Here is a 27,947-nt window from a genome sequence, read left to right as displayed (position 1 = left end):
TCCCCATTTGTTTATGCAATGCTGCTAGTAGGGAAGGACAGTGTCTGTTTCTCACTTGGTGGTCAAAACTCCATCCAACTCTTCCTTAAAATAGTAGGAGACAACACTACAGTATTTGGATATGAATTATTTGCATTAATGCAGAAACTCAAGTTTCTCAGCTCATCTGCTGAGTTTTCCTATTGCCTTAAGAAAAAAAAAAAGAACAATTGTAACAATTGGCTTATTTTAATCTCTCTGAAAATTACTCAGCGACTTAATAACTAGCACACGGGTTTATAGTCAATCGTAGGAAACACAAGCGATCAAATTAATTATGGATTTACTTGCACATGCTGTAAGCACACTTCCCCTGGCTTTGTAACATGGGGCGCTGGGCTCCTAATCTTGGCCCTCATGTGTAGTTCCACCCCACACCAGATGGGGCAGAAGCAGCCTTTCCCCACTCCGGTTTCCCCCCGCAGCTTCTGTCTCTGTCAGACTCTACCAAGTCAGTGAGAAAGGGGGGATGGCCATGGAGACTGCAGACTTGTGCTCAGGATTGCCTTCTCAAGAGAAATACGTTCCAGATTATGAGCTTTGTAAAAATACATTATAATTGTGTAAGCCCTAGTGCGTGAGAACACTCCCAGGGCCTGGCCTTGCAAGGCCCAGCATTTTCCCGCCACCCCCCGCTCCGGCAGTGGAAGGTACGGCCCGGCCTGCGGCGGGCCGACCCGGAAGTCGCCCCGCCGCGCGCATTGCGCTCTCCCCACTGCGGGGAGTTGAGCGCCGTGCTGCCCGGAATCCGTGGGCTCGCCGGTTCTCCTCCCGAGTCCCCCTTCCTGGGTCCCTACTGGCCTATGGGCCTCCACAGCGACGGCAGGGGCCCGGCCCCGGGGCGGGCAGCCCGAGCGGGGCCACGGAGCTCCGCGGGCCTGTGCGGCGGGGTCGCCGTGTTCGCCGCCGTGGCCGCAGTGTTCACCCTCACGCTGCCCCCCTCGGTGCCCGGGGGAGACGCGGGTAAAGTACTCCCAGGGCCGCCCCTCCTGCCCCTCTCCCCGGGTCTGCACTCATCCGGCCAGGTCTGGGCACTCGCGCCCTCCCTCTTCCCTCCTCCCTCCTGTGATATCTGGGGTCCTCCGGCTTTTGAGGCCGGGCTTGTCCGTTTCGTCTGCTGGGACGGACCGAACCCTCCACTTCCCCAGGTCCTTTTTCCGGACCGGAGTTTCGCTTTCCATGCCCACCCGGCCCACACGTCTTCCCGCTGCGTGTGGTGCTCCAGACCGAAGGCATTGACAGTCGAGGTGAACAGGTTTCGTGGAGAGGACTCTAGTGCCGGGAGATAGGCCAACTGCGGCATAAAGAGCTGCCCCTTCAGTGGTGATAGTGTTGACAGTGAGAGGGAAGTATGATGGAGAAGGGGTGGCTAGTAGCTCTTTTTTGTTTTTTAATTCTCTTTCGATTGAATTTATTGGGGTGACATTGGTTAATAAAATGATACAGGTTTCAGGTGTACGATTCTATAATACATCATCTGTATATTGTACTGTCACTCACCACCCCAAGTCACGCCTCCTTCCATCACCACTAACTACCTCTTTACCCTCTTTTACCTCCCCCCAACCCACACCACCCCTTTCCCTCTGCAGTCACCCAATCACCATACTGTTGTCCTTGTCCAGGAGTGTTTGTTTGTTTGTTTGTTTAATCCCTTCACCTTTTTCACCCAGCTCCTCAAATCCCCTCCCCTCCGACAGCTGTCAGTCTGTTCTCAATGAGTCTGTTTCTATTTTGTTTTGTTTTCTTCATTATGTTTCACACATGAGTGAGATCATATGGTGTGGCTCTTTCTCTGGCTTATTTCGCTTCGCATAATGCTCTCCAGATCCATCCATGCTCCATGCTGTTGCAAAGGGTAGTAAGATGTCCTCCTCTTGTTTACCGCGGAGTAGTAGTAGTCCATTGTGTAAATGTTCTACACACAGCTTTTCTTTCTTTCTTTCTTTTTTAATCTAGTGGCTCCTTCTGAATGGCTAGTCAGGAAAGGCCACGGAAGAGGTGGCATTTTCATGAATATTGAATAGGAACCAGCCTTGCAGAATATTTTAGAATACTTAAAATAGTGGAAGTCAGGTTGCAGTTTAAAGCAAGCTACTTCTGTTAAAAAGAAATCCATGACTCGTGTGCCATTTAAATCACGAGAATTCTTGTTTTGTATTTGGTCCGAGGAGAAACAAGAAATAGGTTTTGTTTTGCTGCCAACTTGAGTGACCGTGCAATAATGCCCAGTAACGGCCAGTAATTTTGTCCGTGCCCTATATTCAGATAGTGAATCTGTAGTTACCTTTGCTGCATAACAAGGTACTTGCTTAAAACAACGAATATCTTTTAGCTCATATTTTATGTTTATCGGGAACCTGGGTGCTCTTCCTCAGGACAAGGTTGCGGTCATGGTGTAGGCTGGGCTGCAGTCCTCTCCAGGCTCAGCTTGGGGAGGACTCGCTTCAAAGCTCAATCCAGTTCTTTGCCAAGTGGGTCCGGGTGAGCTAACCTCTGTCGGGAGGAAGAGATGGCCCCTTATCATTTTGTAACTTAATCTTGGAAGTGACATACCATGGCCCTGTTTTTATCATGGAAGTTAGTCCATAACTCAAGCCCACTCTCCGGGGGAGGATCATACAGTGAGACTACCAGGAGGTGGAGATCCTTAGGAGTCATCTTCAGGGCTGCCTACCACACGTGAGGATCCTTGATGTTCCATTTTCAAGTCATTACCTTTATTCTTTCAGGTCCTATTGAACATGTAGGAGGATGGTTTCATGAGTAGAGTGGGGAATGGAGATAACCATACTTCCAAGGTTTATATTAAATAAGAGAAATAACTTTATTTTTGTGAGAATTTTGACATTGGAGAGCATTAGTCAGGGGGTGGGTGGTTCTGTACCTTTCCCAAAAGAAAACCACTGACAGGACTTACCAGGGTTGATTGAAACTGAAATATGCGGGGAGGGGGGAGGTTGATGAATAATAATAACTAATACTTATTGAGCACTTGCTATGTGCAGGTACAATTCTAAGTGCTTTACATGGATCGTTATTTTAGTCCTCCCAGCTACTAGGGGTAGTAGCTACCAATATGGTAGCTACTTTCAATAACTATAAGGTAGTTACTATCAATATCTTGATAGCCCTGCAGGTTGCTCAGTGGTTAGAGCATTGGCCGGTGGACCGAAGGGTCTCAGGTTTGATTCCTGGTCAAGGGCACTTACCTCGGTTGCAGGTTCCCCAGCCCCGGTTGGGGAGGGTGCAGGAGGCAACCAATTCATGTGTCTCATGTAGATGTTTCTCTCCCCCCTTCCCTCTAGAAATCAATGAAAAAAAATAAATATCTTTATAAATGAGAAAACTAAAGCTAAGCGATATCCAGAGTTACCCAACTAGAAAGTAGGGGCAGTCAAGGAAAGAATCCAAGAAGATTGACTTTAAGACATGCTCTCTTACCCTTTACTCTGTCAAATAATTTCATAAGTTATTTGTTAAATCCGTCATCACATATACAGTGATATTTAGAGTATTTAAAATCTGATTGTTGCCTTGTCTTTATTAATGCTGTTTTAATTTTTCCCAAAAGAATAAAGTTATCTATTCACTTTGAGTTACCAAAAAACTTTTTAGGTGCTCTTATTTGTTTAGTTTGACGCTAAATAGTAGTCACTTCTAGTATTTTTGTTCATTTCGGGGAATGATAAATTGTATAATCATATCTTTGATAATTTTATGTTGAATGGGCTGTTCTCCTTGAATGTTTGTGTTTATGAAATATATTTTATATCAATAAACAACCCATCTCAAAACCAATAAAGAGCATGTATTATTCTTCCTGATAAGTCTTAAATACTCCATCCATCCATCCTGTTGTGTGGCCTTGCCAGTCTTTCGTACCGCTTGATACACGTAGTTGATTTATGGGTAGGAGTGCTCAGTCCTTTGGAGGAGAGGGTGAGAATCTAGCCTTCACGTCAGTTTGTTATTCTTGGGGAAAACGAATTCACATCCGAATACCATCTTTAACAGACTTGGTATTTGACAATATAATTACTATAAAATGTATAATATAAAGGAACTCATTTTTAATGATTAAGCATCTGCTAACAATTCTGAGCTTGCTACCCATTTATGTCCCAGACAAGTGATAAGAAGTATGAAGGAGGATCATCACGAAAGACAAAAAGCTGTGGTTCTCAAACTTGAATATACCTCAGAGTTGCCTGGGAAAATTCTGCCCCAATGTCAGAGGGTCTTAGCGTAGGTAGATTTGGGGTATGATCATGAAATCTTCATTTTTATAAAGCACCCAGATAATTCTGATTGCAGGTGGTATTAGGACTTAAATTTCAGTCGTGTAAAAGGTTGGGAGGAAGCAAGGACCCAGGAGGATCTTTGTTGTTTTTGACTGTTCATGTCCTTTCTTTTCTTTATCATACGTAATTTTAAGAGTAATATTTCCCACCCTAGCCGGTTTGGCTAATGTGGATAGAGCTCAGCCTACATACTGAAGGGTCCAGGTTCGATTCTGGTCAAGGGCACATACCTTGGTTGCAGGTTCCCCAGCCCTGGTCGTGGTGCTTGCAGGAGGCAACCAATCGATGTGTCTCTCACATTGATGTTTCTCTCTGTCTCTTCCCTCTCCCACTCTCTAAAAAGCAATGGAAAAATATCCTCTGGTGAGGATTAACAACAAAAAGAGTAATATTTCCCTTTAGCTCTTTATCACAGATACAGTTATAGGCTTTGCTTTGAATGGTAGCATCTTCTCTGTATAGATTTTAGTTTAACATTTGGTAAGAGTTGATGGAAGTTTGTCATATTCCAGAATTATCCTTATACTAACAGAACACCAGCAAAGAATAACAGCATATTGGCTTCCTAATGATAAATAGTTAGAGAAAATGGGCTATTTTTGTTAATGTTAGCATTTTAAGTGGAAGAGAATGACTAGTGGCCTTGAAATTTTGAACTGCACTGTACTTCATTACACCTACAGAAGTTTAAGAACAAAAAATTTGGTTAACATAGTTTTGGACTAAAGACATTAGAACTATCTTATTCTAGAACAAAACTAAGTACTTGACAATAGTTACAAAGGGAACAGTTATTCTAGACATTTTTAGATCATAAACAATTTCTTTGAAAACTATGTGAGATACAAAAGTTACCTTTGGTTTCTAAGGTTTTCTTGACTATCTCCAGAAAACTTAAAATATGCCCTTGAGTAATTGACTTCAATAAGCAACATCGGTCTTTAGGTGCTTTTATGGAGGTTTCATGATGTAAGCAGTCATTTACCTAAGGGGAGTCTGAGGAGCAAGGATGACAGTGTGATAGGCGTCAGTCAACCTCTATGTCCGGAGCTTGAATTAGAGTCTGTGTGTGTGGCCAGAGGAGGAAGAGGTAGTGATGTCTTGACAAGATCCTGAAGTGGTTAGAATAGTATTTGTAACTTAGTGGAAAAGACAGAAATGAAAGCAACTAATCAGAATAAAAGGCAATCTAAACAAATGCTAAATATAGAGGTTCAGGCAGGTTCTCTAAGGAAGCAGTGATCACTTCTGATGGGGGAGTTAGCTGTGGAGGGGGTATGTGTAAGGAGACATGTCACTGAGAAGGTGGCAATTGAACTAGGCCCTGAAGGATTTAGAAGAGAATACCAGGTGAGAAAATGAGCGATAAGAGGCATGGAAGAGGACCATTGCAGAGGAACAGTGGGTAATCAGATTTGACTGAGGTGAGCGAGCGTAGGTTTGTAAAGGGAACTTGAAGCCGCAGAGGGCTTGCATGTCACGCTGAGGAATCTGAACTTCATTGAGTAAGCAGAGAGCAGCCATTGAGAAATTTTAGACGAGGGATACGATCTAGCCTTTTGGGGTTTGGGGGAGTAGGTAAGAGGGTGGCATTTAATAAGTGATTTCAGTATGAAGAGGAATTGAAAAAGAAGATTGGTCAATGCTATTGTAGTCCAAGCCAGAGAAGGTAAAGGTCTACACTGTGGCTAGGGCAGTCAGTAAAAATTAAGAATATTGATATTCACTGAAGGATAGGAAATGGACATTAATACATTTCCTAATAGATAATAAAGCTTTCACAAATCATCAATTAATGTTGATTGATTTCTCACATTGTCCGGTATTACAGTATACACCGATGAGTCAAAAATAGTCCCTGTGCTCTGGATGCTTAAAATATTAACAAACCAGTCTCTTCCTCTGCATTGCCTGCATTGCCCATCTCCTGGGCACCATGGCGGCCCTCAAACCCCTGGTGAAACCCAAGATTGTCAAAAAGAGGACCAAGAAGTTCATCCGGCACCAGTCAGACCGATATGTCAAAGTTAAGCGGAACTGGCAGAAGCCCGGAGGCATTGATAATAGGGTGCGTAGAAGATTCAGGGGCCAGCTCCTGATGCCCAGCATTGGCTATGGGAGCAACAGGAAAACAAAGCGCATGCTGCCCAGTGGCTGTCGGAAGTTTCTGGCCCATAGCGTCAAGGAGCTTGAAGTGCTGCCGATGTGCAGCGGATCTCACTGTGCTGAGATTGCTCACAGCGTCTCCTCAAAGAACCGCAAAGCCACTGTGGAAAGAGCAGCCCAGCGGGCCATCAGAGTCACCAATCCCAATGCCAGGCTGCGCAGCGAAGAAAGTGAATAGACAGATCGTGTACACGTTGTATTTGTGTTAATAAAATCATAAAATTCTGCCAAAAAGCAATATTAACAAAACAGGCATTGAACTAATGCATTGTAATTTTAAAAATAATTGCTAATGGCAAGGAACTATAGAGGGCTGTGTAAATAGTATAAGGATTTAATAGTTTGAAAAAAAATATATCACGGTAATCGGAGTTTACCAAAATAATCTGGAGCAAATAAACACGTGGAAATTGTTTAAAAGGTATGCAACCTAATTAATGTAGAGAAGGTATTCAGATGTCAGATGTAGGGCAGTATGGCACACTCTTTGGAGAGTCCAAACCTCAGATGCCTGCACATTCTACATTTCATACCGTTACATCTGTATGGACAGTTTTGTACTAAACTCTTGAGGGATAATATAGCATATTACATGAATGCCCTCTAAGAGTTTTAAAAAATATTTTGCAAGTGTGTACAACTTTCAGGAAGGAAAATAAGCATTTTCGTAAAAACAGAATTCACCTCTTTTTACTGACCGGTTACTAAAAGCTACCAAAGATAGTTTATTCAATAAGACCTAAGGTGGAAAATATTCTTAGACTCTTCACGCTGTTAAATCTCTGCAGATTTAGTTTTATCCAGTCAAATTAATGCAAAACCCCAGTGCAAGCAGTTGGATTTTGAAAACTTTGGAGGAGTGTCATTTTCTAATAGTCATTATTGGTTTTACATTATTTTTTCACAGGGGAGCTGATCACAGCCGCACATGAGCTTGGAGTAAGTATTAGTTTTATTGTTTAATCAATGCTCTCATTAACAGTTTTAGGAATTAAGAAAGTTTAATTAAGCATGGAATAAAGTAGATTAATTTATTTTTAAACCCCAGTTTTTAGTAACTTATAAGTTCAGTACGTGACAATTTACTTTAAGTTTTAAATCCAATTACACTAAATTATAAAGCAAAGTCTTTACTATATGTACAGTAGCTGGCTTATTATCACCCTAAAATTTTGTATAAGCTGTGGAGAATAAAATAAATCGGGTTAACAGTTTCTAATAAGTTTATTATTTAATAAACTTTATTATGGTGCATGATCCCTTTAGGCAAGACCTTAGGACTGTCAGCATGGTGGTAATCCGATAGCAGTGTGGTCTTTCAACTTTCTCACCAATACCATATTTCAGAACCTGCTTCTTTTTTCTCAATAGCCTTTTTAAATGACCCTAATGTGCTATGAACCCAGCGAACAAACTGCTTACGAATTGACAATGAAATATGTCACCCTTTCTCTAGGTGACATACCATGTGATAGACCCTGCCAAATCCACTGAAGAAAATATTTATTTGTATTGGCACAGAAGGATTACAATAGAAAGCCACTATTCAAACAGTCATTCGCTCTTAATCTTTATACTTGCCCGAGGAAAGGGCTGCTTGTTCGTGAAAGCCAGTGTGACCCTTCCTTTACTAGATGAGAACCTTCTAACTGTGTGAATTCTCCCGCAGGTTGCCCATCCTCCTGGCTATCCTTTGTTCACTCTGGTGGCTAAACTGGCAATTGCACTATTTCCCTTTGGCTCCGTTGCCTACCGAGTCAATTTTCTGTGTGGTTTATTTGGAGCCGCAGCTGCATCATTACTTTTTTTCACCGTTTTCAGGTACAGTAGTTGATTAGTTAAAATCCCTTTTGACTAACTGGAGATGCAATTTTCTTATAGCCCAAATACATACATTAAAAAATGATTTTTGTTATCGTTCGAATGGTTTTCCAGTATCGCCCATGCGGTTTCACTTTCTTAATCTATAGTAATTTCATATGCATTTGACCCCTAAATGATTACACAGTTAATTCTGCTTCATACAATGGCATGAAAGCATCACCAGTTCATTATCACAATTCTCTGGTTAGGCAGAACTAATAAGGTTTGTCGTTTTATGAAAATGCAGATGGGCCAGTTTAACTCAACCATATGAAGTTCATCTCTGGGTAAATGATAAATGTCCTTTAATTACTCACGGTATTGCTGATGGGCAGCTGCCTATCAGGTTCAGAGCTAATACCCAATTCTATTGTATTTAAATATAGACATGTTGTATACCTTTTGAAATGAGGCTATTAACTAAAGAAATCATTTGGGATGTGGTTTTAGTAAGGTTTCACTTTGTTCCATTATAGCTGTAGGGAAAATAGGCAAATTAGACCCCACTTATTTCATTGATGGAAGGCTTTCTTAGTTTTGAAGGCTACAGCGCTGCTTTTAAAAAACGGGTCATTAGTTTAGGATATTGGTGAACTCATTTGTCTTTGCTATTTCTGTTTCCTTCATTCTTAACTCAGTCTAACCTATGCCTAAGAGGATTAGAGTGAAAAATACAAATTATACTTCCTGCAAAGGGAACGCCAAATTAAAACACTTCTTTCAAAAACTATTGTAGGTTTGATTTTAAAACAAATAACTTTTGTATGTAAATATAGTAGAATTTGAACAGACATAATTTCAAATGTCATTTTGGAGGCCAATATTTTCATTTTGATTAGTCATAATATTGCCCCTAAGCTAAATTATTTTCTAAATTCTCTTTTAATTATTTATAGTAAGGTAAAAGTTAACATAATTATGACTTTATACTTTTAAATCTATTTGTAGAAAGCTTTCAGATTCAGATGTTATAATTGTTGATCATTCACTAAATTTTTATTTATATTATTTAATTTGTTTATATTTCAGTCTTACAGGTTTTCAGTGATAGCCAATTTTTTAAGCATGAAATGTTTAAAGTAACATCTCTGCTTGGATTTATTTGTATTATGAATGCTATTAATATTTTCTTTTCTAAATGGTTAGAATAATCTTTATTAGATTGCTCCTTCTGAGTCTTTTATAATTAAGAATCTATCATTATTTCTGTTGATAGGAAAACTGATCTTTTTTATTTTTAAGTATTCAGGTTGAAATTTAGACTTACCTGTTCTGTATTGAATGTGTGAGTTATTAATTTTCACAAGACACTTAAGGCAGACGTTTAAAGAAAATTAATACTTGTATTTAGGTAGTTCATCTATATTTTAGAAGATTATTTCTATAACATATACATATGTTTAAATGTTGTGTGGCTATAAATAGCTTTTATGCAAATAAAGAGCTTTGCTTTCTAAAACTTTTCCATATTTTTCAGTATATGAATTGTTGATGCTATTCTACATGAAAACCACTGTAAAAATCCTTATCTTTATAGAATCCAAATAGTTCTGGACAATAATTTCCCTTTGAGTTTTCTAGATTTTAAAATAGCTTTTATTAATTATTATGCTTGTCTATAATGGGTTTTGGATTAGCACACTAGTCTGTAACCCTTTTCTTTTAATATATAGTCTTAGTGATACATTTATATACTTGCTGTTACATGTTTTAAACCAAAAACTCTTAATATGATAAACTGAATGTTTAAGTTGCTTTAGTAATATAGTACTTTGAAAAAGTTGCTTTCTTTCAGAAAAGGGCTCTAACAATATTATCTCTTACATGCATTTTAATATGAAAATACTTCATTATTTTGAATACAAATAATTGACAAGGTACACGTCCTTTGGGAGCAGCCTAGTTCAAGTGGCAAATCTGTTTTGTCAAACAATAGACACCCTTCAGGAAAGAGCAAGCCATCTCTATGGTAATAGGACTAACAGCAGCCTATTGATTGAGTGGAAGAAGACATTAGACAATGTCAGCTGGCTTGTTACAATTTCATTTGTTGTATGACCTGAACTTAACCTTTAAAACCTTTCTTCTGTGAATATAAACCCAACAGCAGGATGCAGTTTTTGTACGGCCATTACAGTGACGGCTTTTTTCCAGCCCCGCCATACAGTAAATGTATTCCTTTACAGGTTGACTCCTTTATCAGAATTCGTTGAGGAGACATTTCACTACTTTATTCATTTATACACCAAGTCATCATTCTGTTTTGTTGTTACATATTGAGGAGTTTTGATCCAGGAAGCTGTTTTATTCTTTTTTTCCTGTCACTTAAGAGAACATTACTGTACATATGGGATTAATGCTGACTGGTGTGCAGTAAATTAATTCTTTTAACAGGTTTGGGTTTTTTTTCAGGTAATTGTTCACATAGCATTCACTATATTTAGCTCTTGGGTGGACATAAAGACCTTCTGTACCTTTTAAACAAAGATTGTATTTCAAAAGCAAATTTCTGTTTAAATGTGTTGATGTTAAAAGCTCCATTTTTTTCAGTAAACATGACTTGATTGAGAGACCGATTTATTCGTTGTTTCCAATTACTATGTAATTTTTGCCTTTCTTCCATCTTTCTCTTGCTTTTAAAAGCAGTAAGATGTCATTAACACTGCATTTTTTTGTCAATCTTTTCTAGTGGTTGGCAAGAACTCATTTATATATTTGCTTTGCCCTAATGTGGAAAGCATATGAGTAAAACAGCACATTGAAAGCTATCTGTATCACTGTAGTTTATTGAATTAAAAATAGTAAGACTGTGCCAGTTGTTTCTATATGTATGTATGTATTGTCCCCTTCTGGGGTATTTTTAAGCATGCCTTATGTTAAGGGAGTTTAATGTAATACATTTAACTTATATTACATAGAATTCATTTTATTACTGTGTGCATCTGTGCATTTAAGACTGTAATACAGTTAGTGTTTTATAGTAACTGAGATTTTTCTCTTTTTTAAGGCCATTAAAGTAAATGATCTTTGAGTTTGATTGTATGATATTTAAAGTGTTAAATTTGAAATTCACAAATCCCATAAATACAACATAAAAAAGTTATAGAAAATGTAAATCACTAATATGAACACCACTTAGCATTGCCTTGTACTTGAATTTCAAACTTATTTCCTAAGAAACATGAGACTAGGTCCTATATACTAATAAGGAAGGAATACTGAAATCACTATCATTAAACATCAATGTGCTTACATTTCGTATATCCTGGTATCACTAAAAGAGAATGGATAGCATTACATAAAAACTCTTTACCTCAGGAAAAATTTAAATTGTTTATGATCTCAGATGAGGGCATATCTTGTATCATTTACTTTGTTTGCTACAAGGCAGGGAGTATAGTCTCAACAGGTTTGAGAGTCAGCCTATCCTTTTCAAACTGTTAGGGGCCAAAAGGAGCTATAGGAGGATTGATTCAGCAGTATTTGTTGAGCACCCAGGTGAGTCAGAAGTAAACTTCTTTTAGTTTTTATAATCAAAATTCAGTGCTTACTTTAAAGAAAGACAAAATTACCAACCTTTAAACAGGCTGTTTTTAAAATATTTTCTCTAAAAGGCACTGTTTCAGGAAACCTGCACTAAAAAACTTTCTGAGGCCATTAATATTGCACAGTAAGAAATCAGATCTTTTCATGTCAAGCAGGTTACCTAGGATATATGAATATTAATAATAATTAAAGGTATATGGAAACTCTGCCTATTTACTACAAAGAACCTACAACCGACTTCAGTAATATTTAAATATCTTCTGGCAAATTGTTTTGTGCCATTATTTTCCTTATGGGGTATTTAATGTTTTATGAGCTGTATGTTTCTAAACATTATGCTGCTGCTAAAAATAATTTGATTAGGAAAAAGAACGCTTGATTCTGAGCACTGTGTCTGCTGTTCGTATAGCTTCAGCTAAGATTCCATTCAATAAAGAAGAGAAAAATGGCATACCTTAGAGAATGTAGACTCTTCTGCTTAAGGGACATTTGGATTTTCCAACTCAAAGAGCATTCTAGATGATTGCGGTGGAGAATAATGTGAAACTCTGCCTAATTTCAGAGGTAACTATGCATAAGTAACAAAAAGTCACCAAATTTTTGTAGTTGAAAAAGAATGAAAAGTACTGGAGCATTCATTTCCATTCAGGAGAATATCTGTTTTGATCCCTGGTTAATTGATCATATATTTCTCTCATACTTGTATTGAAATTGCATTGACTCAGACTGGGTAAGCATATTAAGAGCTTGGTTCATTTGCATTTTCTTATAAGTAGAGGGACATATTAGGCTCAAATAACAGCACTTCATTTTGAAGGGAAAAAAGCAGGGCAAAAACTCTTTTTTAAGACGGTAGAGTCTTTTCTGACAGCTAGTCAGAGTTAGAATTAGTTCAAGGAAATGTTAATAATGCACCGCCTGGCCTAATCCCTTTGATATCACCAGGTATCCTCCTGTTCATGGGTTAATTGCTTTAAAAGCGAAGGCAATATTCTGAGCGGTGGGCCGCTTCACCTTTTCACAGCTGTTACCATTGAGTGACAACTAAATCCCATGTGTAAGATGAGGAAGAGCTCAATCTCCAATTGGGAGAAAATTTATGTAAACCACAATCCCTTCAGAATGTACGGAAGTCATAGACTTTCTTGATTTACTCTGCTTTTCCCAGAAAGCTCTATTGTTCACTTTCCTAAGTCCCATCAACCCTTTGTAGCAGAATATCACAGCGGCAGCAGATAGCTTGAAATATATAAATGCTATCATAGCTCTGATTAATAGCAGTGCTTATGAGTCAAGTCTGATAACAGTGCAGCTCTCCACTCAATTTCAGATACTGCTAATGGAATCTGTCTTCTCCAATTGTAATATGAGAAGGCCTAATTTGCCATGGAGCTTGGAGCTGTCACCAGTAGGGGATTGTGGGGTCAGATGGGAGCTGCCAGGTTTTTGCCCTGCAGCTTGTATCTCTCACTTTGAATAGAGCAGCCCCCTGCCTGCCAGTTAGCTGATAGGCCGCCGTGGGGTTTATGCCACTATATACAATAGGAAAGGGCTACATAGGCTGACTTTATAATTGTGAAGCTAGCTCATATTTCCACAGCTACTGTGCTGCATAATTTCTAATAAGTGGTTTTAACAAATGTCAGATTATGAAAAGTTTCCTCAATTACAAAAACTTATAAAACATTTAAATTGCTAAATCTGTTTCCTGCCGAGATTTTGCCACTGGAACTAGTCATCAGTCATTATGGCGATAATAATAAATGCATATATTTCTTAAAACTACAAATAAAATTACAGATCATAACTCCTATAGATTTGCTGCTTTTCAAAGCCATAGCAATAGAAAACAGGCTTGATGATTTCAAATGTTAAGATGTACTTGTAACTTTGCATAACAAGACTACTGAATGCTAATTTTCTATTGTTTATTAAGTTGGTTAGGGTTGCTAGTGAAAGTAGTTTAATACCGTCATTTTGTTGATTTTATTATTTCAATCTTTTAAGTTTACTCATATACCTTTAGGATCTTAACAGTTTAAAAATTATGCAGCATTTTCTAAGTTTTGAGTTAAAAACAACTTACTATGATGAGTTGGCCCATGCCTTTGAGACTAATATGCTGAAATATACTTTCAAACAATTTCGATTTTGCTACTGAATACAAAACACACTATCAAAATTGAGTAACAAGCTAATATTGAGGTCGTGCGTGTTTTTAAATATTTCAAACAATATTGACAAAAATCTGTAATTTGGGAGTTACTTTAAACTAGGTTGTGCTTAAGAAGATAATGCCTCCCGTTGTGCAGGTTATTTGGCATACCATGAACACTTAGTAAAATGTAAAGTAAATGATGGTGATTTCTATAAAGCCCAGTCCAGTGTTTTTCTTTTAGATATTCAGGTATAAGTTGATGGGATATAATAAAGTGAATTGTTCTAAGCTGTGAATAGCTTTCTCATTTATTGGTTAATGCATAAATCTTACTTGTAATGGAAATTGTGTGATTGCATTTTATTTATGGAAGCTATTCATAATCTTATTCCCTCCATTTCAGTGGTGCTTTTTCCTCTTTTTGTTTTGAAAGCTTTTACATTTTTTTTTTTTTTTTAATTTCTTTATTGATTAAGGTGTCACATATTTGTCCTCATCCCCCCATTCCCATCCCACCCCTCTCCCCACGCATGCCCCAATCCCCTGTTGAACTTAACCGTTGGATAGGCTTATATGCATGCATACAGGTCCTTTGGTTGAACTCTCCCCCTCCCCCCACCCTCCCCCTACCCTCCCCTATCCTCCCTCTGAGGCCCGATAGTCCGATCGATGCCTCCTTGCTTCTGGTTCTGTTCTTGTTCCTCAGTCTATGTTGTTCATCATTTCCCCTAGATGAGCGAGATCATATGTCACTAGATATATTCTAATAAGCACTGAATGTGAGACGAGCAATAATAGTTATGCTGACAGGCAAATGAATCAGTCTGTAGCGAGCTTCCCCCTGGACCAACTTTCAATGTCCAGTAGTTCCTTATGTGTACATGTCAGCACTGACCCCCCAGCTCTGGATGGTGGACAAATGGCGGTAACGGAGGTCCGACTCCCTCTGGTTTGGTCTCGGCCGAACCCAGGGGCACGGCGTCACCCGGACTAAGGGGCACGTGGCCTCACCCATACCCAAGGGGCGCGTGGTCTCACCCGGGCCTGGGACCCAGCCTCACCCGGATGGATCCAGGGGCACACGGCCTCACCCGGACCCAGGCTCTGGCTTCACCCGGACCCAGGGACACTTGGCCTCTCCCAGACCCAGGGCCACTTGGGCTCACCCGGGCCTAGGTGCACGAGGCCTCATCTGGATCCAGGGACACATGGTCGCACCCGGACCCAGGGACACTTGGCCTCTCCCAGACCCAGGGCCACTTGGGCTCACCCGGACCTAGGTGCACGAGGCCTCATCTGGATCCAGGGACACATGGTCGCACCCGGACCCAGGGACGCTTGGCCTCTCCCAGACCCAGGGCCACGTGGGCTCACCCGGGCCTAGGTGCACGAGGCCTCAGCCGGATCCAGGGACACATGGTCTCACCCGGACACAGGGACGCTTGGCCTCTCCCAGACCCAGGGCCACTTGGGCTCACCCGGGCCTAGGTGCACGAGGCCTCATCCGGATCCAGGGACACATGGTCGCACCCGGACCCAGGGACGCTTGTCCTCTCCCAGACCCAGGGCCACTTGGGCTCACCCGGGCCTAGGTGCACGAGGCCTCATCTGGATCCAGGAACACATGGTCTCACCCGGACCCAGGGACGCTTGGCCTCTCCCAGACCCAGGGCCACTTGGGCTCACCCGGACCTAGGTGCACGAGGCCTCATCTGGATCCAGGGACACATGGTCGCACCCGGACCCAGGGACGCTTGGCCTCTCCCAGACCCAGGGCCACTTGGGCTCACCCGGACCTAGGTGCACGAGGCCTCATCTGGATCCAGGGACACATGGTCGCACCCGGACCCAGGGACGCTTGGCCTCTCCCAGACCCAGGGCCACTTGGGCTCACCCGGGCCTAGGTGCTCGAGGCCTCACCCGGATCCAGGGACACATGGTCTCACCCGGACACAGGGACGCTTGGCTTCTCCCAGACCCAGGGCCACTTGGGCTCACCCGGACCTAGGTGCACGAGGCCTCATCTGGATCCAGGGACACATGGTCGCACCCGGACCCAGGGACGCTTGGCCTCTCCCAGACCCAGGGCCACTTGGGCTCACCCGGACCTAGGTGCACGAGGCCTCATCTGGATCCAGGGACACATGGTCTCACCCGGACCCAGGGACGCTTGGCCTCTCCCAGACCCAGGGCCACTTGGGCTCACCCGGGCCTAGGTGCACGAGGCCTCATCCGGATCCAGGGACACATGGTCTCACCCGGACCCAGGGACGCTTGGCCTCTCCCAGACCCAGGGCCACTTGGGCTCACCCGGGCCTAGGTGCACGAGGCCTCATCCGGATCCAGGGACGCATGGTCTCACCCGGACCCAGGGATGCTTGGCCTCTCCCAGACCCAGGGCCACTTGGGCTCACCCGGGCCTAGGTGCACGAGGCCTCACCCGGATCCAGGGACACATGGTCTCACCCGGACCCAGGGACGCTTGGCCTCTCCCAGACCCAGGGCCACTTGGGCTCACCCGGGCCCAGGTGCACGAGGCCTCATCCGGATCCAGGGACGCATGGTCTCACCCGGACCCAGGGACGCTTGGCCTCTCCCAGACCCAGGGCCACTTGGGCTCACCCGGGCCTAGGTGTACGAGGCCTCACCCGGATCCAGGGACACATGGTCTCACCTGGACCCAGGGGCGCTTGGTCTTTTCCAGACCCAGGGGCACGTGGCCTCACCCGGGCCTAGGTGCTCGAGGCCTCACCCGGATCCAGGGACACATGGTCTCACCCGGACCCAGGGATGATTGGCCTCTCCCAGACCCAGGGCCACTTGGGCTCACCCGGGCCTAGGTGGACGAGGCCTCACCCGTATCCAGGGACACATGGTCTCACCCGGACACAGGGACGCTTGTCCTCTCCCAGACCCAGGGCCACTTGGGCTCACCCGGGCCTAGGTGCACGAGGCCTCACCCGGATCCAGGGACACATGGTCTCACCCGGACCCAGGGACGCTTGGCCTCTCCCAGACCCAGGGCCACTTGGGCTCACCCGGGCCTAGGTTCACGAGGCCTCACCCGATCCAGGGACACATGGTCTCACCCGGACCCAGGGATGTTTGGCCTCTCCCAGACCCAGGGCCACTTGGGCTCACCCGGGCCTAGATGCGCGAGGCCTCAACTGGATCTATTGACCCCTGGCCTCACTCGGACCCAGGGGAGCGCGGCCTCCCCCAGACCCAGGGGCGCTTGGCACCTCCGCAAGAGTCCCGCCTCTCCCCGCAGGCATCTGGGTCTCCCACGGGTCCCCAGAAGCTGGATTTCAGTGTGATGGAGAGCTAATCTCCCCTAGGTTTGGAACAAAAGCCCATTTCCCCCGCCACCAACCAGACCCACGCGCCTCCACACCTCATCCCCTCCGATTTCGCTGGTTTCCTCTTCCCTCTTAGCTATAAATCTACCATTCAGCCATCTCTCCTGTAGTTCTGGATGGCAGAGGCTCTGTCCTCCATTCGTGCCCCTGAAATTGCTGTGCGCGGTGGAGTTCGCAGTTCCTTTGTTTAACTTAGCCGCCTTCTTGATTCTCCTCTGTCAAAATGGCTTAAAGGGCTTGAATGTAAGATGAGAACTCCTAAGAATCCTCCAAATCGGTGTTGGCGGCCTCCGGGGCCTCGAGGATCTCACTGCGCAGTTCGGCCAGGTCGGTGGCGCGGATGCGCCCCTCCTGCAGAAAGATGGTCTCTTCCTTCACAGAGAGCCGCTGCGCCGAGTCCGCGGCCGCCGCCACAGCAGCTGCTGCAGCGCCCACGAGCCCATGGCCCCGGCTGCGGTGCTGACTGAGAGGAGCAGCCGCCCGGTCTGGGGAGACGCGAGCAGCAGTCGCCACCCTCACTAGTCCATGTTCCAGTTGTATTTCCGAAACTGCCATGTGAGGCAACACATCAGCCTTCACCTCCGCCGTCCTCTTTTTCGAATTCCCCAATTTGTTCTTCTTAATCCCTTGAATTCAGTCAACTCTACTGAGGTCTAGTGGCGCCGGGAGGTGCACGGAGAGGGCGCCCGGGCCTCCGTCCGTTGTGCGGGGCGCGCGGCCCGCGGAACCAGGCGCGCGGGGGCCTCGCGGCGGGGATGGGCGCTGGGCAGCCGCCGGGCTCCGGAAGCCGCTGCCGCCGCGGCGTCCCCAGTGCCCCGGGCCGGGCGGCCTGCGGGGGCGGCGCAGTTGCGAAACTGAGTGAGTATCTACAGTTAAGTCTTGATTGTTGTTGGTGTCACTAGGAGGAATTGTCCTCCAGGCCAATTGTCCATGAGGACCCTCTTTGTCTATATAGGAAGAGTTGCTGTGCAGGAGACATGAGGCTCCTGTGTCTGTGTCCCTCTGTATTCCTTGCAAACACCTCTGAGAGAAACGCGCCCTGGAGTTTCGCCCGCTGCCTGGAACTGGGTTTCAATGTAGTTGGAACTGGGTCTCAGCGCAGTCTGGCGCCTTTGTCTCCTTCCCAGCAGGGCCATTCAGTGGCGCAGGCAACAGTCCCTCCTCTGCGCGCCCTCCCGTGTGCGCCTCTGGAGCCGCCGCTCCTCTGTGCCTCTGCCCCACAGGCCAAATTCATTCCCCCAGCATGTGCCTGGCTTCCCAGGGTTTCGCCCGGAACTGGGGTTCAGTGCAGTCAGAACTGGGGTTCAGCACGGTCCGGAGCCCTTGTCTCCTTCCCGCTAGGGCAGTTCAGTGGCGCAGGCAACAGTCCGTCCTTTGCGCCCCTTCCCGTGCGCGCCTCTGGAGCTCTGCCTTCCGCCGCTCCTCTGTGCCTGCGCCCCACAGCCCAGATTCATTCCCCCAGCCTGCGCCTGGCTTCCCAGGGTTTCGCCCGGAACGGGGTTCAGTGCAGTCGGAGCCGGCGCTCAGCGCAATCCGGAGCCTTTATCTCCTTCCTGCCAGTGAACGCCGGCCAGGCCGTCAGCCGCCCCTTCCTCTCCGGCTCCATCCTCCCCGCAGGCGCGCGTGCTCGTGTCTCCGTCCGTTTCTCCATACCTCAGGCTTTTGCGGCTCCCCCGACTGTCCCCGTGGCCTTCTCCTTCTCCCCAGCTGTGGGCATTTCAGTCCGCCAGCTTTCCTGTGGTTCTGGACGATGACCGTTCTGACCTCTAGTTGTATTTTTGAAATTGTTGTGCCCGGCTGCGGGTTAGGTGTTTAACCTATGGCGCCATCTTGGTTTCCTCAAGCTTTTACATTTTTACCTCCAATTTTACTCAGTGGTTTAAAATCAGGACTAATACTTTGTACTTTGCCTTTACGTGTACTGGTGGTTGATATTCATGTAGCTGAAAATTCAGGGTAGAACAATTCTTTTCCTTTTGATTGAGTCTCATGAAATAAAACCAACCGTGGTAGGATTTTATCTGGAGTGAAAGTAAATTTTTATGAAATGTGGGAAAAAGGACTTATTTGCAAATTTATTTTAAAGATGGAAATGTTTGGCATTTTTTTAGGCGCCATGGTGGTGGCTTTGGAGATAGATATAACTTTAATACACCTTGTCCTAAAGTATTGATTTACGTTCATTAAATCTAAACTTGAAAATGAAAGGAAAAATTTAGATTGTCCTGCTCTCTAAATGGCCACTGACTATAATCTGCCCACAGACTACCTGGCACATAGTAGATGCTCAGTGTGTATTTGTTGGGTGCTGAGTTAACTGCCACGGAAAGAGAAAGGTTCAGCAGTGCACCTTTTTTTTCAGTAGCTTAGCTTCCCACTTGGACCATTCTCCAGGTACACTGAAGAGATAAATATATGGGTGTTGATTATGTGAATGAGCCAGAAGGTAACATTTATATAATTTTCATGAATAAGGCCCAGAAAGATAAGAGCTTGGGAGGATGGAGGTGGTAGATTTGCTATTAATTGTATCTTGTTTTACCACACTGTAATCCAATGCATTTTTTAGTCGTCGATATGAGTTCACACTAAGAGTAATTTACTTACCAATAGTGCCCAGATCCTGCATTGTGGACTTTCTGCTAGACTCCACTTACTTCAAGGAGTTTTCCATGTAGAAGGAAGGTAGTGTACTCTCCATGTTGGATTCTTTGCATGCAAGTAACATCGCAGACAAATACATTTGTGGATTTTATGAAGCACGTCAAATATGTGTTCTGAAAGAATCTCAGGTTTCTGTTATTTGCCTTTTGATGGAGGGTTAGTGGAAAGAAAAATATATTTATCATCAATAGCAACCTGTGTCAGTGGTGTAAATTGTAACTTCCTGATTTATCCGCTGTGTCAACAGATGAATAGTTTTCCATCAGTGAGAAAACTATTGCACGATCAGTACCTCTCTAAGGCATCTTATCTAGGTCTCATGGATTTTGTGGACTGAAGAGAAGGCAGTTATGTTTTAACCATGGAATTCTGAGCGTCACATTTGTTAGGATGCTCTTAATAGCATCACGTGTTCCTTACCCCATCTCCGCCCCCCAGTGGAGAATCTCTGTCTTTTGCATTATCTGAGTGAAATTTTAAATACTTGATTACCCTTCCCACACAACTATCATACTCTTGGTGTATCTTTCCTCATTGACTAACCAGGTGCTGTCTTAGAACGAGAGCTGCATGATTTTAGTGTCAACCCAAGTAAAACGCAATTAGGTAGATGCATTTACTGCACATATACTGCAAAATAGATTTTATATTTAAAAAATAAATATGTAATAAATATAATATGTAACATAAAATATCCTGTCTAGTAAAAGAGTAATATGCAAATTGACCATCACTCCAACACACAAGATGGCTGCCCCCATGTGAACACAAGATGGCCGCTACAAGATGGCTGGCAGGGGAGGGCAGTTGTGGGCGATCAGGCCAGCAGGGGAGGGCAGTTGTGGGCGATCAGGCCAGCAGGGGAGGGCAGTTGGGAGGGATCAGGCCTGCAGGAGAGGGCAGTTGGGGAGAACCAGGCCTGCGGGGGAGGGCAGTTGGGGGTGACCAGGACAGCAGGGGAGGGCAGTTGGGGGCGACCAGGCCAACAGGGGAGGGCAGTTAGGGACGACCGGGCCTGCAGGGGAGGGAGTTAGGGGTGACCAGGCCAGCAGGGGAGGGAAGTTAGGGGCAATCGGGCTGGCAGGGAAGCAGTTAGGCGTTGATCAGTCTGGCAGGGGAGTGGTTAGGGGGTGATCAGGTTGGCAGGCAGAAGCGGTTAGGTTGGCAGGCAGAAGCGGTTAGGGGCAATTGATCAGGTTGGCAGGCAGAAGCGGTTAGGGGCAATCAGGCAGGCAGGCAGGTGAGCGGTTGGGAGCCAGCAGTCCTGGATTGTGAGAGGGATCCCAGATTGGAGAGGGTGCAGGCTGGGCTGAGGGACACACACACCCCTGTGCATGAATTTCATGCACTGGGCCTCTAGTATTTATATAAAATAAAAGATACTTCAATACATTTTGGATTATTTGCTATTTTGAATCATCCATATAATTGATTTACTCTGTTAGTATGAGACCTTGAGAATTGAGCATAACTCTGTAACAATGTAAAAATTTGCTTTTGATAGTTAGTATTGATGTGTCTTTTACAATACAATATTGCATTACTAAAATAATCATAGTAATGGTGTTTGAAGTGTGATCTTCATATAGCCTCATTAGATGTTATCTCTGTAAGTCAGGTTAGATTCTAAAAATATGTATTTCATTTGAAGAAATGTCTCCCTTGAGTTTCTTCTATGAGGCTCTATGAGAATTAGGTTGAGAATAGAAAACATTTTTTCTCATCTTATATCTAATTTATCACAAGGTGTTCTTAAGGGAACATGGAAAATAGTTTAGACAATAGTTTGGCAATTTAGAGTTGAGTTCTGGTGAAAAGACTTTATTTTATTCACAATCTCATTTGAATTCTTTGAAAATAAAAATGAATCCTTCAATTTCCCCCTAATTTTGTTACTAAGACACCACTTTTATAACAGTAAAGGATAGCAATGATATAGAATGTAGCTCTTAAAAGAAACAAAATTTACCCCAAAACCAGAACATCTTTCCTTTTCCTTTCCACTTTTTACAATTGAAAAAACTTGAATTTCTAGATAATGGCAGAAGTAATTTTATAAAGCATTATTTGGAAATGAATTGACTTAGGTTGAGGTAAACAGAAGCTCTTGCTATTTAAAGAGCATTGAAAATTAAAGATAAAGTATGACTGAAGTATGTATATGTGTGTGTGTGTGTGTGTATATATATATATATATATATATATATATATATATGAAAACATTTAGTTTCAAAAATCAAATAGCTTTCCTAGACACACACACACACACACATATTTATTTATTTATTTCAGTCATACTTTTAATTTTAAAAATGCACTAATATGCTGACATGGCTGTTCTGGTATCAGTGGCCCAAAATAATTCTGTTGGCTCTGTAATACACTATTTAGAGAATATTAAGTTCCTCAAATCTGGTTTCCTTACTATGTTTTCATTAGGTTACAGTTAAACATTTCTATTCTTCAGGATTTTATTTATTTAGAAATATAGAAAAATGTCTATCCAATACCTATTTAATACATTTAATGTGAATCTGGAAAAAGGGCAACAACCGTAGTCTTCAAAAGCAGGCAACACTTCTTGGAAAGGTGATACTTATGCTGAGTTGTAAACAATCAGTGGGAATTGCCCAAGTGAAGGCAAAATTATTCTGGATACAGGGAACTTCATGTGCAAAGAAACCCAGAGATGGAGAGAGAGAGCTCATAGGTACAGAGACTTACAAATCATTTAGTGGTGCTGAGACACAAAGTGTGAGATGGGCTATATCAAAAAATGTAGCTATGGGTGAGCTGAGATTCGATCATAAAAGGTCTGTGTATCATGATGAGGAGCTTATAGTGTTTTATAATCAAAGAAGACTTATTAAAGGGTTGGAGGCAGAAAAGTACAAGACCAGATAAGTTTTTGATCCCTCACTCTGGTGGCAATGGTGGGCCTAGGACTGGAGGCAGACAGTATACAAAGCTGTTGCATGGTGTGAGCCTGAGGTGATGGTAATAGCTGAAATAGGGCAGTGGTGATATGGATGGAGACAAGAGGATGAGTTTTTTAAAATGTTTATGAAGTAAAATTGTTAGGGTGTGATGTGTTCAACAGGGAGAGAGGGAAGGGAGCTTTGATGGTGACTCCTAGGTTTCTTATTTTAGATAACTAGGCAGACAATGAAAATCACTAAAAGATCCTAAGAGCATGAGCCATTTCAGGGAAGAGGATGAGAAATTAGTTTTGCACGTGTTGACATTGAAATTCTCCAGGACATCCAGAGTTGGAGTGGCTTTGTGGTGAGGTGTACAGCAGTCAGTCAGAGATATGTAAGTCATAAATTAAGGGAGAGGCAGTGCTAGAGAAAGGTTTGGTTTCTCCAGTTTGTAGCAGGCAATTGACATCAAGAGACTAGATAAAGCCACCCAGGCAGAGTAAGTAGAGTGAGAACAATTGCCTGGTAATGAAATCTTGGGGAACACTGACTTTAAAGGAGTTCATGCAAGAATAGGAGCCATTCAGAGAAAACACAGGAGGCAGATCAAAGCTATAGAAGGAAAACCAGAGGGATGTGAGGTCCCAGATGTCAACTCAGTAGACTGTGGCTGGGGGAGTAATCAAGACAGCAGAGAGGTCCCAAAAGCCTATTGTATGAGGCAGTTAGCTGGTCATTGGGGACCTTGTGAGAGCAATATCCATAGAGTGCTAGGGTGAGAACGGAGGGTAGAGGCTGCAGATGTGGACCCTATAAGCTAACACTGTGGCCTAGCCATGGCCCTGAAACTTCCCTTTATGAAAGCATCCTGACATCAGCTTGCTCTTTAGTCCATTATCTCTGTCCAGGAAGGTGAAAGGAAGCGTGCTCAGATTATGCAATATGCCTTGAGCAATATAAGGGGACTGCCTACCTACAGAGTCAGTGAATAAATTGAAGACCTTCTCCAAAGTCTTCAGAAAGTCCTCATTCTTACCATTGCTGACATCATTGTTTGATTTGTCAGCAGGGCTCAGCTTGCTATGCACTGACATGGGCATTACATGTCCTTGTTAGCATGCATGCGATGCTGTGGCACTGGGCCTCACACCTGTCTTCCTACACTGTACTCACCCTGCAGATTTACTCATGTGTGGCTTGTCCTTCAGGACCAATACTTAGTTTTAATGAAAATTTTAAGATTTTGAGAACAGCTTCACATTAAACTTCCATTTGGCTATTTTAAACAGTAGAGTCCAGTCTTATTTTAACAGGCGGTTGCGTCCTTCAACAATTTGATGTCCCCTTCCCCAGCCTACTTTTCACTTCCTGCAGGACTTCAGCTTTCAGTCCGCTCATTTCCTTGATGCCCCTATACTTGCCTCCCATTTAACTGAGACTGAGAACCCTTTGTTCATCCTTTTTGTCTCCTCCATCTGCCACCTGTGGCTTTACTTCCTTCCCTATCTAATGCAGGCCCCATGATTCATGACTTTAACTCTCTTTCCATCTTGCCATTCTGACTTACCTACCTAGCCAAGCCGCTTACCCTGGCTCAGGCCGCAGCCATGCAGACTGATGGCTGCCATTCCACATCCACAGTCTGCAGTCTCTAGCCGCTGCTGAGCATAGAGTGCTACCAACGAGTCCTCATTATATATCCCTCTGCAGCTTGTGGAGTTTTCCTACAACAGATGTCTCAGAGTATCTCTATTTTTCTAACCCACTCGTCTGTACATGTTATGTGTTCAGTAAGTGTCGACGGATTCTGAAACTAAGCATAAATCAAACTTTTAAAGGCAGTGTGTTCAAGTGTGTGCATTTTAAGGGACATTCACAGTTTAATTTATAACATATACTAAAAACCTTTTATTGTCAATTTAAATGGATTATCTCTATAAAGCTATTTTTTACAAAAGGAAATATTCAAATCTAGAATTGAAAAAAAAAGAAAAAGGAAGAAAGGAAGGAAGGAAGGAAGGAAGGAAGGAAGGAAGGAAGGAAGGAAGGAAAGGAAAGGAAAGGAAAGGAAAAAGGAAGGAAGGAAGGAAAAGGAAGGAAGGAAGGAAGGAAGGAAGGAAGGAAGGAAGGAAGGAAGGAAGGAAAAGAAGGAAGGAAGGAAGGAAGGAAGGAAGGAAGGAAGGAAGGAAGGAAGGAAGGAAGGAAGGAAGGAAGGAAGAAAAGGAAGTTGGAGAGCCCAGGGAATTTCTAGGCAGGTATGTTCTATTGAAACCACCATTGGCTGTCCTCTCTGGGCACCAGACACCCCAGCTCACACTACCAACTGACCTGGATTCTGAACATTGCCCCTGAAAGTGCTGCCATCATTTTCTATGGAAATTATGTAAAAATGCCACCAGCCTTGTCTGAATGTATTTTGAGGCTTCTTTGCCTCACCATCATCCAAGTAAAGAATGGAATGGGTGCTTCTGGTAGGCAGAGCTCAGGTCACACACCCATGCTCTAGCTGCAAGGGAGGCTGGAAAAGTATTTTGTATTTTCAGCATGTATAATAGGAGAGGTCTATACCTTATTAGCTGGGAATCCCTCAAGCATAGAAAGGGATTTTAGATTACCCCTTTGTTTTCATTTTATATTAGGACTACAACTCAAATTCCTGTAAGACAGTTTGATTTCTAAGCAAGCTCATTTGAGATACTAAAAAGATCAAGATTATAGGTTTGATTTCCATTACTGGTTTTATGATGTTACCTCTCTTCTATAACCATACTCAGTAGTCTAATAAATCATTTCTCTGATACCAAGGAAAATTGGGTGTTAAGAATCTATTGATTATTCTTTGCAAAACCATCCTGACCTTGGCATGGCAGGGGGGGGCGGGGGGTGGAGATTCAGATTATAGACCTTGTTGATGTATATGCTTAGTCTTCAATAAAATGCTAATGTATGCAAGTAACTGTAATAGTCTAAGGTGACTGGATAAATTTTGTCACTCAAGTTTATCATTTTATCATACTCTTCAATTTTTAAAACCGTATGAAATATGTGAAAAGGCAGTTATTCCAATAATTAATGGCAACAATTCAAACACTTCAGGATGTCTTCCTGAGCATAATAATGTGTTAAAAATCATGATAGATTAATGAGTCTTGAGTTTTCTTCCTGAGGATGCAGACATATCAGGACTGTCATCTCTTCAGTTCTCTTTAATTAACTGACGGTTTTAAACTTTGACTAATTACCCTTTCCAGGGGGCGGAGGGTGAGATGAAGTGTTAAAACCAGTCTTGAGAGATGTAGAACACCATTCAAGCTGATACTGTGTTGTTTTGATGAAAGAGAAATAAACACAATTCTAATAACTGATAAAACTTTTACTCTATTCTTCACACCAAATAAAGTACATTATATCATTAATATAGAATGAATTATTTGGCATTAAAACTAAAATAACCACCTTTTACCCCATAATGTAATGGCACTAAATAGCTAGATGAACAGTTTAAATTCTGGTTCTGCTGCTTAATTGCCATTGACCTTGGAAAAATCACTTTGCTTCTCTTGGCCTCAGTTTCTTCATTTGAAAAGAAATAAATAATATCTATTTAAATGAATTTATATAAGGTAAGCACTTAGAACAATACCTGGTACATGGCAGACAAAAAACTCAATAAATGTCAGCAAATTATTTCCGGAGTTTATTGATTTATTTTTTAACTTTTTTTTTTTTTTTTTTACATAATTTCAGATTTATAGGGCAGTGGCAGGAATAGCCCAGTCTTTGTATAACCTCCACCCAGGTTCCCCACATATTTTACCGCATTTTCTTTGTCCTTGATTCTGTGTGTATCATTTTGTTTTTAACCTTTAAAGAGTAAGTTGCAGTCACTGCACCCTTTCATCCTTAACTATTTCAGAGTATGGTTCTTAAAACCAAGAACATTTTTTAACGTATCCACAGTGCAGTTCTCAAAATCAGGAAATTATCACTGATACAACATATTGTCTAATCTATAGACTTGATTCAGATTTTGCCAGTTGTCCCAATAATGCCCTTTCTAGCAGAAGAAAATGCCTTTTATTCTACTGTCATATTCCTGCATTCTCCTTAATCTGGAACAGTTTCTCGTGGCTTTTTTGGTCTTTTAAGACCTTGAAATTTTTTGATACATACAGGCCAGTTATTTTGTAGAATGTTCTTCAGTTTATTTTGTAATGAATGTTCTTCAATTTGAGTTGGAAGGGGCCCACTGTGGTTCGTTTCCAGGCAAGGGCACATGCCTGGGTTGCAGGCTTGATCTGGTTTGGCTCAGTGGCTAGAGTCAGCCTGCGGACTGAAGGGGCCCAGGTTCGTTTCCAGGCAAGGGCACATGCCTGGATTGCGGGCTTGATCCCCAGTAGGTGACATGCAGGAGGCATCCAATCAATGATTCTCTTATCATTGATGTTCTATCTCTCTTTCCTTCTCCCTTCCTCTCTGAAATCAATAAAGATATATTTAATATAAAAAAGTTACATCATTTCGACGTATGTACATATGTGTTTTATGTTTTTTATTTATTTACCACAAGTAAAGGTCAGGAATTGTTATCTTTATTTTAAAACTTTTTGACTGTTTCACTTCATTACTGCTGTGTGTGTGCTCCATGTGAGTGACATAGGTGCTTATGTAGGTGGGTTCTGACTTACGGCGAAAATCGCATTATGTCGTGCCTCCGACGTAACCCGAGGACCTACTCTATTTGTAATACTACATATTCATAGATTCTTATTTATTCATTGGGTTACAATCTATTACTATAATCATTTCGATGCTCAAATTATTCCTGATTTGGCGAGTGAGAGTTCCTTTAAGCTGGCTCCTGCGTCCTTTGTCATGTCTCTGTTTGAGCACTTCCTTAATTTCTGACACAAGGTGTTTCAGATTC

At 42.8% G+C, this 27,947-nt stretch overlaps 2 protein-coding genes across 2 annotated transcripts in view; both read left to right on the top strand.

Moving 5' to 3' along the window:
- Positions 1-753: 753 nt before the first annotated feature.
- TMEM260 (transmembrane protein 260) overlaps positions 754-27,947 on the top strand; it is a 61,920-nt gene continuing 34,726 nt past the window's right edge. The window contains exons 1-3 of the mRNA XM_008139013.3: positions 754-1,002; positions 7,417-7,448; positions 8,179-8,330. Coding sequence (XP_008137235.2) covers positions 843-1,002; positions 7,417-7,448; positions 8,179-8,330 — 344 coding nt within the window. The 5' untranslated portion in view covers positions 754-842. The remainder of the gene's footprint in view (positions 1,003-7,416; positions 7,449-8,178; positions 8,331-27,947) is intronic.
- On the top strand, positions 6,271-6,719 carry LOC129149126 (60S ribosomal protein L32-like). The gene has a single exon (XM_054716036.1). It carries the CDS (start codon positions 6,280-6,282, stop codon positions 6,685-6,687), a length of 408 nt encoding a protein of 135 aa, XP_054572011.1. The 5' UTR covers positions 6,271-6,279; the 3' UTR covers positions 6,688-6,719.

Source organism: Eptesicus fuscus, chromosome 5 (assembly GCF_027574615.1).
Source record: "Eptesicus fuscus isolate TK198812 chromosome 5, DD_ASM_mEF_20220401, whole genome shotgun sequence".
NCBI lineage: Eukaryota > Metazoa > Chordata > Mammalia > Chiroptera > Vespertilionidae > Eptesicus > Eptesicus fuscus.
Note: the sequence above shows the minus strand (reverse complement) of the source record. Positions and strands in the feature narration are given on the sequence as shown.

Coding starts and splice junctions, on each gene's coding strand:
- LOC129149126 (XM_054716036.1), top strand. CDS start 6,280: ATGGCGGCCCTCAAACCCCTGGTGAAACCCAAGATTGTCAAAAAGAGG.